The sequence below is a fragment of the Balaenoptera musculus genome, chromosome 3 (genome assembly GCF_009873245.2).
Source record: "Balaenoptera musculus isolate JJ_BM4_2016_0621 chromosome 3, mBalMus1.pri.v3, whole genome shotgun sequence".
NCBI lineage: Eukaryota > Metazoa > Chordata > Mammalia > Artiodactyla > Balaenopteridae > Balaenoptera > Balaenoptera musculus.
The window spans coordinates 39361855-39378078 of NC_045787.1; the positions used below are offsets into that span (position 1 = coordinate 39361855).

The window sequence follows — 16224 nt, forward strand, 5'->3', positions numbered from 1 at the left end:
TGATAGTTTGATTAATATGTGTCTTGGCATGTTTCTCCTTGGATTTATCCTGTATGGGACTCTGCACTTCCTGGACTTGAGTGACTATTTCCTTTCCCATATTAGGGAACTTTTCAACTATAAGCTCTTCAAATATTTTCTCAGTCCTTTTCTTTTTCAGTTCATCTTCTGGGACCCCTATAATTCGAATGTTGGTGCATTTAATGTTGTCCCAGTTGTCTCTGAGACTGTCCTAAATTCTTTTCATTCTTTTTCTTTATTCTGTTCTGCAGTAGTTATTTCCACTATTTTAGCATCCAGGTCACTTATCCAGTCTTCTGCCTCAGTTACTCTGCTATTGATTCCTTCTAGAGAATTTTTAATTTCATTTATTTTGTTGTTTATCATTTTTTGTTTGCTCTTTAGTTCTTCTAGGTCCCTGTTAAAATGTTTCTTGTATTTTCTCCATTCTATTTCCAAGATTTTGGATCATCTTTACTATCATTACTCTGAGTTCTTTTTCAGGTAGACTGCATATTTCCTCTTCATTTGTTTGGTCTGGTGGGTTTTTACCTTGCTCCTTCATCTGCTATGTATTTCTCTGTCTTCTCAGTTTGCTTAACTTACTGTGTTTGGGGTCTCCTTTTAACAGGCTACAGGTTCATAGTTCCCATTGTTTTTGGTGTCTGCCCCCAGTGGGTAAGTTTGGTTCAGTGGGGTGTGTAGGCTGTGTGGTGGGGCCTGGTGCCTGTGTTCTGATGGGTGAGTCTGGATCTTGTCTTTCTGGTGGGCAGGACCACGTCCAGTGGTGTGTTTTGGGGTGTCTGTGACCTTATTATGATTTTAGGCAACCTCTCTGCTAATGGGTGGTGTTGTGTTCCTGTCTTGCTAGTTGTTTAGCATGGGGTGTCCAGCACTGGAGCTTACTGATTGTTGAGTGGAGCTGGGTCTTAGCGTTGAGATGGAGATCTCTGGGAGAGCTCTCACCGATTGATGTTATGAGGGTCCAGGAGGTCTCTGGTGGACCAATGTCCTGAACTTGGCTCTCCCACCTCAGAGGCTCAGGCCTGACACCTGGCTGGAGCACCAAGACCCTGTCAGCCACATGGCTCAGAAGAAAAGGGAGAAAAGAAATTAAAAAGAAAGAAAGAAAAAATAAAAATAAAGTTATTAAAATAAAAAATAAAAAAATTATTAAAATAAATAAATAAAAAGTTAAAAAAAAAAAAAAAGAAGAGAGCAACCAAACCAACAAACAAATCCACCAATGATAACAAGCACTAAAAACTATACTAAAAAAAACCAGAAAGAACCCTAGGACAGATGGTAAAAGCAAACCTATACAGACAAAATCACACAAGGAAGCATACACATACAGAATCACAAAAAGAGAAAAAGAAAAATATATATACATATATATGTAAAAAGAGGAAGAGAGCAAACCAATCAATAAACAAATCTACCAATGATAATACGCTCTAAATACTAAACTAAGATAAACATAAAAGTAGAAACAAATTAGACACAGAAAGCAAACCCCAAGTCTACAGTTGCTCCCAAAGTCCACCGCCTCAGTTTGGGGATGATTCGTTGTCTATTCAGGTATTCCACAGATGCAGGGTACATCAAGTTGATTGTGGAGATTTAATCTGCTGCTCCTGAGGCTGCATGGAGAGATCTCCCTTTCTCTTCTTTGTTCGCACAGCTCCTGGGGTTCAGCTTTGGATTTGCCCCTGCCTCTGCAGGTAGGTCACCCTTTGGCATCTGTTCTTCACCCAGACAGGAGGGTGTTAAAGGAGCGATGATTCCAGGGCTCTGGCTCACTCAGGCCGGGGGAAGGGAGGGGTACGGTAGTTATACTGGAATGCGGGGTGAGCCTGCAGTGGCAGAGGCCTGTGAGACATTGCAACAGCCTGAGGCACGCTGTGTGTTCTCCCAGGGAAGTTGTCCATGGACCATGGGACCCTGGCAATCGAGGGCTGCACAGGCTCCCAGGACGGGAGGTGTGGATAGTGACCCGTGCTTGCACATAGGCTTCTTGGTGGCTGCAGCAGCAGTGTTAGTGTTTCATGCCCGTCTCTGGTGTCCACGCTGATAGCCGCGGCTCATGCCTGTCTCTGGAGCTCGTTTAGGCAGTGCTCTGAATCCCCTCTCCTTGCACACCCTGAAACAGTGGTCTCTTGCCTCTTAGGCAAGTCCAGACTTTTTCCCAGACTCCCTCCCGGCTAGCTGTGGTGCACTAGCCCCCTTCAGGCTGTGTTCATGCAGCCACCCCCAGTCCTGTCCCTGGGATCTGACCTCTGAAGCCCGAGCCTCAGCTCCCAGCCCCCACCTGCCTGGGTGGGTGAGCAGACAAGCCTCTCAAGCTGGTGAGTGCTGGTCAGCACTGATCCTCTGTGTGGGAATCTCTCTGCTTTGCCCTCTGCACCCCTGTTGCTGCACTCTCCTCCATGACTCCGAATCTTCCCCCCCTGCCCACCCTCCATCCCCACTAGTGAAGGGGCTCCCTAGTGTGTGGAAACCTTTCCTCCTTCACAGCTCCCTCCCAGAGGTGCAGGTCTGTCCCTACTCTTTTGTCTCTGTTTTTTCTTTTTTCTTTTGCCCTACCCAGGTACGTGGGAAGTTTCTTGCCTTTTGGGAAGTCTGAGGTCTTCTGCAAGCATTCAGTAGGTGTTCTGTAGAAGTTGTTCCACATGTAGGTGTATTTTTGTTGTATTTATGGGGAGGAAGGTGATCTCCACGTCTTACTCCTCCGCCATCTTGAAGTTCCTCCCTCCCCCTTTTTTTTTTTTGATTGTTTTTTTTCTTTGATGTTGAGTTGTATGAGCTGTTTATATACTGTGTATATTAACCCCTTATCAGTCTTACAATTTGCAAATATTTTCTCCCATTCAGTAGGTTGTCTTTTTGTTTTGTTGATGATTTCTATAGGCAATATTTTAACAGGTAAATTAGGTAAAGTATCTACTCAGAAGACAAAAACTTTCAACTCTAACCTTAATCAAAGTTAGCTGTTTTAAAGTATTCTAGGAACTTCCCTGGTGGTCCAGTGGTAAAGAATCTGCATTCCAATGCAGGGGACGCACGTTCAGTCCCTGGTTGGGGAACTAAGATCCCATATGCAGCCGGGCAACTAAGCCCTTGCGCCACAACTACTGAGCTTGTGTACCTCAACAAGAGAGCCTGCGTGCCGCAAACCACAGAGCCCATGCACTCTGGAGCCTGCGCGCCACAACTAGAGAGAGAAAACCCGCACGACACAACTAGAGAGAAGCCCGTGCACTGCAATGAAGAGCCCACGCACTGTAACGAAAGATCCTGCATCCCTCAGCAAAGATCTCGTGTGCCAGAACTAAGAACTGACACAGCCAAAAAAATAAAGAAAATAAATAAATAAAACGAATATTCAAAAAATAAAGTGTTCTAGAATGCTCTACAAAATATTAGTATGAAAATAATTGTATAAGATGAATAAGGGGAGAAGACTATTACTGAATCATTAACTCTCTTTCAAAATAATTTGTATTTTCCTCTTTCTGTGATTGTTCGTGATATTCCCTCTGTTAAGAATGCTGACTACCAGCCTCATCCTTTGATGTCCATTTTTGCTTCCTTAGACCATTTTACTTTTTTTCAGGAAGGGGAACTTATTCATATCTTTCCACTCATTTGTATGATTATTATTATACTTGTTATGTATTTTAAACAGTTTTACTAAGTTAGTAGACAGAAATGTACCTTTGACTTTTTTATCCACTGTAGCACTTAATTGGCCACATGTTTTTAAATCAATAATGTTAAAATATTTAGACAGAAGTCTCATGAAATAATTTAAGTTTCATAGATCAATAATCTAATCCTTCCCAACTTTGACAAGGAAAAAATGTTGAGTCAAACATGCTTCCTTAGTCACTGGATGCTGCTGAGTAATTAACCTACAGGATTTTCTAAAGATCAGGCTGTTACATGGACTCTTTCTGTCCATTCTTCTGTGGCCAGAAATGTCGAGTGAGAGGTTCTACAGGGAAATGAGTCTCTTACTAGAAAAACTCTGTAGGAAGTGAACTAACCAAAGGGAAGATGTTAGCACCCATCTCTGACCTCAGTGTTCTGTATTTCGGCTATAAACATGATACACATAAGGAGAGCCCCACGGTACACTCGCTCTGTATTTTTGCTGAGGATTCCCTTATATAGACAATAAGCATAAAGCCACTTAGATAGCTCATCTGCTGCCTAAATAACATATAAAAGTGCTTAGGGCATAGAAAGCACTAGACAAATGTTAGTTTTCACTTTAACTTTTAATATCATTTCATTCTTTAGAGCTATGCTGACCAAAGAGCCACTGGCCACCCATGGCTACTGAACACTTGAAATATTACTTGTCCACATTGATATGTGCTCAAAATATACACACTGAATTCCAAACACTTAGTATGGAAAAAAGGATGTCAAATAAGTCATTAATAATTTTAATACTGATTGCATGCTAGCGCGGATATATTGAGTTAAATAAAATATATTATTTAAGTTAATTTCACCTGTTGCTTTTTTGTTTTATTAATGTGGCCACTAGAAAACTTAAAATTACATATGTGCCCACATTTGTGGCTTGCATTATATTTCTGTTGGACAGAACTGCTTTAGAGAGACCTCCCAGGTGTGTGGCAAGACAGCTGTACTGTAGATGTTCATCAAGGATCTTGATCAGCTAAGACGAAAAGAAGGAGAACAAATTATAGCTGAGCAAATAGAAACTGTTCACTTATTAAAAATTGAAATTAAATTTGTTTTTTTTTACTGTTTTGTGGTCAGCTTTGTCTTTAAGAAACTATAGCTAACATTTTATGTCTAATGGGAAATAAAATCCCTATTTCTAGGTTACTGGTTGGTTCACCATGGAGTGGCTTTCCTGAGAACCGAATGGGAGATGTGTATAAATGTCCTGTTGATCTATCCACCACTACATGTGAAAAACTGAATTTGCAAAGTAAGTTATAATTAGCAATGTGATTTTTTTACACGTAACAAAATCTCATTTGTTATATACCCAGTTGAAAAATAACAACAAAACCAATCATAGTTTTGTCTTTAAGGAATATAGACAGCTTTTGTTGCCTTTATCTCTGTAGTCATATGGGGCCCAACTGTATTCAAATTTCCAACACAGTTTGATGACCTGATTAAGTAAGATGGATGCATGGGAAACGTGCTGCCTCCTGGGCCATCTACCCCCAGACTGTGGACCAGTTTCCACCGACATGTAGGATTATTTTGCTGGTTACTTATAGAAATCTGAGACTATCCATACTTCTCTCCCTCCTCAAAACAAACCATTAAGTATAGAAACATCAGTACTAGGGCTGATTTTGGGGGTGCTGAGGAACACTCTGTATTTCTGGTCATGTCTAAATGATTTCATTCTACTAAAAAAACATTCACAATTTGGAATTCTTTGTAATTGTTTGGAATTGCTGTTTTAATTATCCACAAAAGTAGACCTCCGTTTCCAGAAGTTAAGTAGTGAAGGAGAATTGGGAAAATAGTTTGATAAGGTAGCAGGGTTAAGAGACAATTTTTCTAATAAAAAAGAGATGATCCTATTTGTAGGGAGAGTGGAAGGAGGCAATAAAAAGGGAGTGACTACTGGTCAAGAATAAAGTTAACTGGATGGAATTAATGCCTCTGGTACCTGGGAAAATGAGTCTTAGGAAGAATGCTCTCTTCTCTGAAACACAAAGGAAAGAGAGAAGTCAGAATTCTAGAAGGACCTTTAGGTAAAGATGAGAGAAGTTGAGATTATCCTTCAAGTGTGATTATCTTCTTTGCAGTAGAGATTGATGGGATCTGGGTTGAGTTTGGAGGCTTGAGAAGAAGGGTGAAGTTTTAAAACAGGTATCCTGGGAAATGGGGGATAAACTATATAATAAAACTTTTGGATACTCACCCCTAATATATATTTTTTTATTATTTTAGAAATTTTATGCATATGTATATATACATATGAGCAGATGACTTAGCATAATTTATGTGTATACACATATACATAAACAGCGTAATTTTATGTATATGTATACCTGTATGTGTATATATATGTATACACCTTGGCAGAGATTAGAGGATATGAGAAAATAATGATATTATTGAGAAGAATTTCAATGTTCAGTAGCTCAAGAATGGATACAGCAGATGATGCCCTATTTGAGTGGGAGAGAGAAGGTTGGAGAGATTTATCTATTATTCTACATGCTAGTGTCATGATTTCCTTTTAAAGTTCATTCACTATTGCTTTGAGCCAGATTCTACCATACGGCATTCTTCGATAACACTTTAAGGATATTTTTTTCCGATCCAGAATAAAGCTTTAGCCGGAGCCACCATGACCTTTGCAGACTCCACCCCCTAGGATCACATTCTGCAGATGTGATCACATATTTAAATGAGCTGCCAGATCACTGAAGGCATCTCATTTGCATACACCTCATTATATAACACAAGCACTAAATTCAATGCTACATGTAAACCTGAGCGTACATTGAAAAAAAAATGGCTTTAAATAAATGATGATTTAACCACTCTTAAAAATCTTCTCCCCTTTGAAAGCTTCCACGAGCATTTCCAATGTTACTGAGATGAAAACCAACATGAGCCTTGGCTTGACACTGACAAGGAATGTGGGAACAGGAGGATTTCTTGTGAGTGTTTACTTTTCAAATCCTTATTCCTTTCAAGAAAGTATGAAGTCAGTGTCTTCTCACCATCCCTCCTAGCAAACCAAATCTTGAGGTTTAAATGTTTGAGCTTGATTTTGGATAAGACATGCTAGATGGAGAGCCAACATGAAAGGACAATGTGTTGATATGTAGACGTCTTAAGATATTTAGTAAAACCATTGCCGCAGAATGTTCTGGAAAAAGGGATCAGAAGGAACACCGATTCTTTACCCTTAGAAAATGTGCTTTGTATTTGTTGATAACAGCAGAACTCTAGCTCTCATTTCTCCTTCCTGTAGGAACATTCAGGATAGGTACTGCAAATTCAGAAAGTAGGTTTCAAAGCTACAAAGTACTTTTGTTTTTAATCATTTCTGATAATCATTGACCAATCTGATATTATTTAAGGCATGGCTTGATCTCATCTTATTTCATGTTAATGTGTACTCTCATTTAGTTTCTAGAAAGCTGTGAAAAGACCACCACAAATCAGTAAAACAGAATGCCTTATTTAACAAGAGGTCTGGGGACAATTAATTGGTGAATAACTTGCATATCCAAATATACTTCTGAGTGAATTAAAAAGTTAATATAAAAAACCAGAAGAAAATGGAAGTTTTCTGAAAGAGAGAATAATTTCTGGGCTTGGGACTAACAAAAAAATAACATAGAAAATTGTTGAAAAGATGTGACTGTAAAAAAATGAAAACCATCACACACCAAAAAAAAAAAAAAAAAAGAGTTTAAAGGCAAACAAAACCCCAGTCTCATTTGACACTTCTGCCACTCCATGTAGGTGTAACCTAGTTGTATAGCCCTGTTAAAATAGTCTTAGAAAGCTTACTTTAACTTTACATTAGTTATGACATGCTACATTGATATGCTAACTTAAAAGCCTGGGTGTATAACCAGATTACTCTAAAAATGTAATCAATTTGGAACAATATCATTCTATTTTTACTGAGAGATATTAGAGAGACCTTGGTACCACTAACTGAATTAAGTGTTGCTTATAATATATGTTAGATCAATGCATAAATGAATATTGCAGTGAATCTTCCTGGTTTATGATCTTCTGAAGTCTTTATCATAAGGTTGCTTTTGTCTTTTTTGTTTGTTTTTTTTTCAAGTTGAATTAAGAAAGAAAAACATATTGAGATACAGGGATTACAGAATGTGTTTCAAAGTTTTTAGTCTGTAACTTCAGGTTTTAATCTGTAACTTCAGATTTTTAATCTGTAACTTTATAGATTTTTATATGAAAAATAAAACATTTTGTAAATCTTATTTATAAAATAAAATTGCAAGAGAATTTGAGAGATTAACAGTCAATGTAGCGAGTAGAAAGAAGGAGAGAGGGAGGGAAAGAGGGAAAAAAAAAAAAAAAGGAAAAAGAAAAAAGCCAAAGTCTTCTTTCCATACCTAAAAGGTCAAAATCTTAAGATACTCTTAAGAATTCTGTGGAAAAGACTGACAATCATCACATTTTTTTTTTGTTTGAAACTTCTTAAGTTCCGGGCTTAAAGCAGGAATGTTGTTCTGGCATTAACAATTGGCATATTCTAATTTCAACTCCTTAATGCTGTTTTCCATTGCTTTTAAAACAAAAAAATCTTTTTTAATACTTCATGAGTTAGTATTTTCAAGGGTGATTAAGGTAAACCAACTTTTGGGGGTGGGGATATAGGAATCAGTAGTTGGTATCTTATTCGGTATACTAACCCAAGGCATCAATAGTGATGTCCCCCTAACTAATTGGCAAAATGAACCAGTTTTATAAGGGAAAAACTATGCCTTGTTCATTGAGCATGAAATATGACCACAGCTGCTTCTCCTTTGAGCTACCAACAATTAAAGTGGGTCAAATAAGTTCCCTTTCATTCTTCCAATCACTTTTTGCAAGTCCACACTTTTCAGTTAAGTTTTAATAATTGGTCCACAGCTTTACATAAGGTTAAACTATGTAGATTTTTTTTAAGATCATCACTAGACTTCTCCTCCCCATTTTTTCTCCTTTCACATCTAACGATTTGAATATTATTGAATCTAATGTTTCCCACGTGATTTAATCATGATTTATTCAGGAGTTCTTGGCATTCAAGGGCTGCTGAAAGGGAGAGTTTTGGGGTCAGGTCAGTGGAGGTATTAATAGTTGGAGTATGATGTGCTCAAGAAGACAAACGCCAGCTTTGATAACTGAAGGTTCTAGGGGCCAGAAGTATGGGGTTCTGAAGTCCTCAAAGAAATACTTTGATAACGACAAAGTTAAAAACTGGCAGTTCATGAACCTCCTGTGTGTTTGTGTAGCATGTAGAGTGTTTCAGGTTTTTGTTAACTATAAATTTTCACACAAAATTCTCTCTTTGACTCTCCTTGAGAATTTGGGAGGTCTGGCCACACAGGGCCTGTTTCACACCAGCCCGCGGGCAGGAGCCACAGTGGTCTGCCCTGCACAGAAAGCGTGGGCTCTTCATTCACCATGGTGTCTGCACCTGGCTGGAGCTCTCTTCCAGGCTGCCTGCCTGGCCCATGGGGACATGAGGACTTATGGTTTCCACTGAATAGTATAAATGGAAGGGACAGGAGGAGACCTATGTTCAAGGAATAACAATGATAATGATGCTGGCTAACAATTATATATCCCTTGCTATTTACCCAGCACTGTTCTAAGTGTTTTATAGCTATAGACTCATTCCGTCTTCACAGCAGCCTTAAGTTAGGAGGTCTGATCATCTTCATTTTACAGATGAAGCAGCTGAGACCCAGGTATCTGAGAGACAGAAAATGAACTTTGCACGCATTTTTCTCCTGGGTGTTCTCTGGAAGGACAGCACCCCTCTTGTCGAGCTTGGTGGGTGACCTGATGGGCTCCTCCCTACACTGAAAGTCCCAGTGCCCCGGTCCCCAAGACGCCTGCCACCGGGCACAGCACATCTGCCACCCTCTCCCCCCCTTCTGTGGGCTCCAGTGCACTTTCTCTCAAAGGCACTGTTGACTCGTTAGTTCCAAGAGTTGACGATTCCTAGAGTCTTATAAGAGAATAGAAATAGTCCTGAGTTTCACAAATGGCGAGGTGGAGGGTTAACATTTTCCATGTGTTTTGTCACTGTTTTCATTTCTTTTAAGACCTGTGGTCCCCTGTGGGCACAGCAGTGTGGAAGTCAGTTTTACACAACCGGGTTATGCTCTGATGTCAGTCCCAATTTTCAGCTCCTGACCAGCTTTTCACCTGCAGTTCAGAGTAAGTTATGACTGTGCAGAGGGTCTGAGCAATGCCTTACATTAAAGGAGGGGAAAAATTGTATCAACAAGTGCCATCCTTTTTTACTTTGTCTCACCTGTGTGTGGATGTGATTTTGCCTTACCTATGGATATATGTTTCTTTCATCGTTTCCTGTGTAGCCTGCCCATCCCTCATAGATGTTGTGGTTGTATGTGATGAATCAAACAGTATTTATCCCTGGGATGCAGTAAAGAACTTTTTGGAAAAATTTGTGCAAGGCCTGGATATAGGCCCCACAAAGACACAGGTATGGACATCCATTATATATACATTAACCCACGGCTTTCGTTCTGAGAAAATATTATTAGAGATGAGGTCTTTATCTTTGCATTTGTCAAATCCCCATATTAAAGGCATTTAATGGTAATCTTGAAAGTTAATTGAAATTTGTGCTACACTGAGTTATTCTATCTCTGACTTCCCCTAATGCTAGTCTTTAAGCTTGGGTTTCTATTCCTGATTCAGGCATCAGATATGTGTATAGCATCTTAATCCTCTTTAGTTGCTTATTTTTTCCTCCACTAACTCATGAACTAATCAATACATTTAGAAATCCAATATGTATTTTTTTACACACGCTTGGACTAATGATGACTTTCTTTCACTTACTCTTTACTGGTGAAAAAATTATCTTTGAATTTTTATAAGTAAGTTCATAGCATAATTCTACCATTTATTATTTTATAGTCTTTTGTCATATTCTAGTCTAGCCTTCCATTTTTCACGTAGGACAAGTCTTTTCAATACTTTTGTATAACTTTTTATGTTTTAAAGAGTCTTTAATTTGGTTTTCTGTCTTCCTGAGGTAGGCAAGCAAAACTCAGGAGCAGAAACGTCATGCTTTTATAATGCTGAATAGAATTTTTAAAGTTTCGGGGTTTTTTTTTTTTCTTTCTTTCTTGTTGAATCTGCTATTTCGTGGGCCATCCTGGTTGTAGCAGCACATTGATCCAATATCAACAGGAATCAATTCACAGAGTTACTAGTTCCTGGGTTGCATCTGATGCTCCAGGGCCCAACAATTGTTGGACCACTTTTCTAAAATGCTTTCCAGTTATCTATATTGAAATTTGCTTTTCTGTTTCCCTATACAGTATTATAAAATATTGTTATATATTTTCCCCATTGACATTGCTTTTCAATACCAAGAGGACATTAGTGTCTGTCAAAACTTTGGAGGTTTCACTGTGGGCTTTCACCAGAAAATAAAATAAAATTTCTGTTAAATAAGACTAGGTATAGTACTGGTTTCTGGAGAGCATCACTGTTAAGGCCCCTCATAAGAGAAGTTTTCATCTGTATCTGCTTATATTCTCTGTTTCTGAGTGGGTTTCCCCTATAATGTGACTTATTGTATTTAATAGTCTCTTGTGTGGAATTCCTGGCCTTCCTCTTCTATCTTCCAATCCCAATGCATCTTCTTCGTCTCTAGAGGTGGTTTTACTCAGTATCTTCTCATCCGTTCTAAATGTGACCTTTCTATAAGTCCTACTATACCACATTTCTTTAAATCTTCTCTTCCACCTTTATCTTTTGCACATAGAAGTTATGGGGCTGTGTCAGGGGGTCACCATTCTCTTCCTATCACCTTAGATTTTGAAATCCTTAGAGTTATTTTTGATCCTTTCCTCTCTCTCAAATCTTACATCCTATCCTAAAGAGGAGGGTTCAGTAATATATTTTTTGTCATTTTTCCAGTGCCTAGTTAACTGCCTTCCTAGAGAAAGTAGCTGATTGAACTCAGAAATCCAGGCCTTGCCCTTCCCACCTTCCTTACACACTGACCTCTATTTCAGAGACCCTTTTACCACTGATCCCTCATCACCATTCCTATTCTGGAAGCCCCAAATCCTAGGCACAGAGGGTGATCTCAGTGCTGAGAACAAAGACATTAACAGAAGTGTCTGACCTCCTTGATCTGAAGGATTAGGGTATGTGTCCAAACATCTTGGTCAGAAATTGTTCTGCCTCTTGGCCCTCTCGAATAAGACTCTCTCCAATGGCATTTTCCCTGAAGACCAGAAACTTCCTGCCCTAAATGCACATATAGCAGCTTTCTTTCTAATGTCTGTGATTAGAGGAAATCCAGCACAACAAAAACATTCATGTTGACCGCATTGATTAGCACATCACTTTTCCTTGTATTCAACTATAGTTCTTTGTTTATTATATGATTATCCTCACTTGACGAGATGTTCTGTTCCATCCATGACTGCTTATAATTGTTTACATGTTTATATCCATTGGTAACTAGAAAATCTATTTATATCATTTGAATCTTCCTGTTATGAACTTAATTCTCCTATTCATCCATATGGCAGTGCTTAAAAATCTACAACTATTACTCTTGAGAACCAAATGGTCCACAAATGGCACATTATCTTGCTTGTCAGTAAGTACGGCTGCACTGCACTGATGGCCTCTGACCAGGAAGTTATTCCACTGGAAGAAAAATAACTATTCTTAAGAAAAAAGTTGGAAATGATTCCCTTAAGCTATCAGCCCATGTCTAAATGTACTTTCAATTTTTATTATATTGGTTAAATAGGAATGATTTATAACTTAATGACAAACCTGTAATAAACTTCTTTTCTCTTGAAGGTGGGGTTAATTCAATATGCCAATTATCCAAGAGTTGTGTTTAACCTGAACACTTTTAAAACCAAAGATGAAATGATTAAAGCAACATCCCAGACATCCCAGTATGGTGGAGACCTCACAAATACATTCAAAGCAATTCAATATGCAAGGTAAGTTATGATGCTAATAGGCCAATATTTTGATAAAATAGAAGTGCTCATAAGTAATAAAAAGGAAAGACAAAGAAAAATAAATATGTGGTACCTACACTTAAATCAGAACTAGTAGAGAAGAAAAGTCTGAACATTCTGTTACTTGAATACTTTGAGAAGGCAGTACGGAATGAAATTTTTAAATCTCTGATTTCTAGAACTTTTATAAGATATTACATAATTTTTAAAGATTTTACATGAAGTAAGTACAGTGAAATTAAAAGACCTTAGTTTAAGTTGGCAATGGAGCAATCTGCATTTATTTGTTAATATTTATCAAGGCCACAGACAACTTGAGCTAGTGGAGCACTTCATGCAAATTTAGAAGGGCCATAGAATCCTAAGTGTTAATGACCTAGAAGTCTGAACTGAATTGAAGGGCTCATTCTACTTATAACAGGCTGGGGCAGTGTGAATTTCACAGCTATATAACATTCTCCTAATTCTTTGCTCAGTGTCTCTTATTTTCTCAGCACTGCTGACCTTCATCTTCACTCTGCTTTAATCAGATACCTTTACAAAAAATGCTAAATATTCTCCTAGTGTTAAAAAAGAAATGAGAACTGTAGGTTCACCTTCCCTTAAACCTACTTCCTGCCCTTTTTCATCGAGTTGTGAGTTCCTTCCTTCCACTGCCATAACTCCTTGAAAGAAGTGTCTATACTCCCTTCTCCATATCCTTGAAACATATGGCTCTGCCATCAGGTAAACATGGTCCTGCCTCAAGCCTCATCCTCTTTAGCTTCCCTGAACATTTGACAATAATGAGCACGCACTGCTATTTCTACTCCAGTTGCCATGACACCACACACTTCTAGAAAACCTGCCAACTTTTTGTCAACAAGTTTGCATCTTCACTGGCTCCTTTCCCTATTTTTTCTTCACCAAACAGAGCCCACTCTTTTATACCCCCGTTCTTTTAGGCATTGTATCCATTGTATACACATGAGCCATCAGCCCTGCCTGGGTTACCCCATTGCTTTGTCATTAGCCCTGACCTCTCTCCTACAGTTCACACAGGCATCCAGCTGATGCTGAAAATCCTTATTTGGAGTGTTGGCTCACTAACCAAATTCAGTACATTCTAAACTGGCCTTACTCTTTTCCCTACCCCTCCTCATGACTCTGCCATTTTGATTCATGTGTCCACCTTTTCCCCTAGTCATTCAGACTAAAAACTTGATGGTTTACTTTATTCTTCCTGCTCCTCTTTAGGTCACATATCTGGTCAGTCACCACATCCTGTCCTTTCTTTTTCTGAATTTCCTATTTTATCTGTCCCTTCTTTTTTCAGTATATTCTGTGTTCTAGTTGCTGCTTCTATCAACTGCCCACGCTCCCTATATATCTCAAAAGTAGATGCCCTACAAGAGAAGATATGATTGGTTTGGTTAATCTTTTTTGTCCCTATTAAGATGTCCTTTGGAGCCAAGCCATCTCAGAGGCTGCTGGCCAATTGCCATTATGCAAAGTACCCTTCCTGTTCCAGTAAAGTAGACTTAGGGGAAGACTAAGATGACATAGAAAAATGGCCTCGTAGGAGTTAGAAACAGCAGAGGGCCTGTATTTTTCCCAGGGAATGTGGGTGTGGCATTTTTCCCTGGAAAGAGCCCGGGGGCCTGGCAAGCTTCCTTCGCAAGGAGAATGGCCACTTTCTGTTAAAATGGGACTCATATGGCTTTCGTGATCTTTTCAAAACTTTGTTTTTCTCCCCAGCATCCCTGTCTCACCACAGTTTCCCAAGCTAACAGGATTCTTTCCATTGTTAGGAGAGTCACCTAACTTCTCACACCTTCTGGAATTTAATTACTTCTATTTCTTTCTCTTTTTCTTCTTCTTCCTCCTCCTCCTCCTCCTTCTTCATCAGTTTCTTTACAACACCAAATAGAATTCCGATACTCTTTTAGTAAATATTGCCATTTTCCATTGATCTTATCTGAGTGCCTACACTTACAATTTACTGTTCCAAGCCCTGCAGGTAATCAAAACTAAATGAGGCATGGTTTCTACCCACAGCAAGCTTATAATCCTACATGAGCTCTACTGTATGTCATAAAGAGTATAATTCACTCAAAAATTATTTGATGTGAGTACGAGAATTCAACTTTGGCTGAGAAATATGAAATATTTTTCCACATTTCTATATTCTGCTATATAGAATACAAAAAAAGCTTTAGGAAATAAAATGATAGTCTCAGTTTTACATATGTTGAATTTAAAGAGCTCCTTACACTTTCAGGTGAAAATATTCAATGCATTGAATACACAAACTTGAAGACAGGAGAGATGAATGGAAGCAAATATAGACTTTAAATTGTCATCATGTAGGTGGTGGTGGTGAACCTATATGATGACACCAGAAAGCATGTGCAACAAGAGAATCCAACAGAGAGAAAAAAAAGTTGTTGGACAACTTGTTAACCATCTAGAAACAAAATAAAGCTGAATCCCTGCCTCACTCCTTGAATCAAAATAAATTTCAGCTGGACCACCAATTTAAATCTAAGAAAATGAAACCATTAAAAGACTATGAGAAAACTTGGGTGATGAAAGAGAAAAGTCTTAGAGATAAGACCTTTTAAAATACCATGTCAAATATAAAAGACACACACGCAAAAGTTAATGGATTTGATTATATCAAAATATAAAATTTCTGTACAGAATTAATATCACTAAAATTCAAAAAGTGATTAATGAACTGACAATTATTTACAATATATATGACAAAGGATAATTTTCTTTATTAACAGAAGTCTTACTTGTCAGGAAAGTGATGAAAAACAAAGAAAAATGGGCAAAGATAAAGAAAAATCAAGAGTTCACGAAGGAAGAAGTATAAATGGCTAATAAACATATTAAAAATACTCATCATCCTTCATAGTGAAAAAGTACATATTAAAATAACAATTATATATTATTTCTCACTTATAAGAGCATCCCAGATTAAAAAGTTAATAATGCTCATTGTTATGGAAAGGAGGTGGAGAAAATTGCATTCTTGTACACTGATGGCAGTGTAAATTGGTGGAATTTTTTTAAATAAATTTATTTATTTATTTGTTTGTTTTTTACTTTTGGCTGCGTTGGGTCTTCATTGCTGCGTGGGGGCTTTCTCAAGTTGCAGTGAGCAGGGGCTACCCTTTGTTGCGGTGCGCAGGCTTCTGATTGTTGTGGCTTCTCTTGTTGCAGAGCATGGGCTCTAGGCACATGGGCTTCAGTAGTTGTGGCATGTGGGCTCAGTAGTTGTGGCTCACAGGCTCTAGAGCGCAGGCTTAGTAGTTGTGGCACACGGGCTTAGTTGCTTCGCGGCATGTGGGATCTTCCCAGACCAGGGCTCGAACCCGTGTCCCCTGCATTGGCAGGCGGATTCTTAACCACTGCACCACCAGGGAAGCCCTAAATTGGTGGAATTTTTGAAGAGCAATTTAGTATTTTATTTATCAAAATTTGAAAT

At 38.5% G+C, this 16224-nt stretch overlaps 1 protein-coding gene across 1 annotated transcript in view; it reads left to right on the forward strand.

Annotated features, from left to right (window-relative positions):
• Positions 1 to 16224, forward strand: part of ITGA2 (integrin subunit alpha 2) — a 106823-nt gene that overhangs the window by 43711 nt on the left and 46888 nt on the right. The window contains exons 3-7 of the mRNA XM_036847402.1: positions 4863 to 4972; positions 6586 to 6677; positions 9822 to 9936; positions 10098 to 10225; positions 12580 to 12728. Coding sequence (XP_036703297.1) covers positions 4863 to 4972; positions 6586 to 6677; positions 9822 to 9936; positions 10098 to 10225; positions 12580 to 12728 — 594 coding nt within the window. The remainder of the gene's footprint in view (positions 1 to 4862; positions 4973 to 6585; positions 6678 to 9821; positions 9937 to 10097; positions 10226 to 12579; positions 12729 to 16224) is intronic.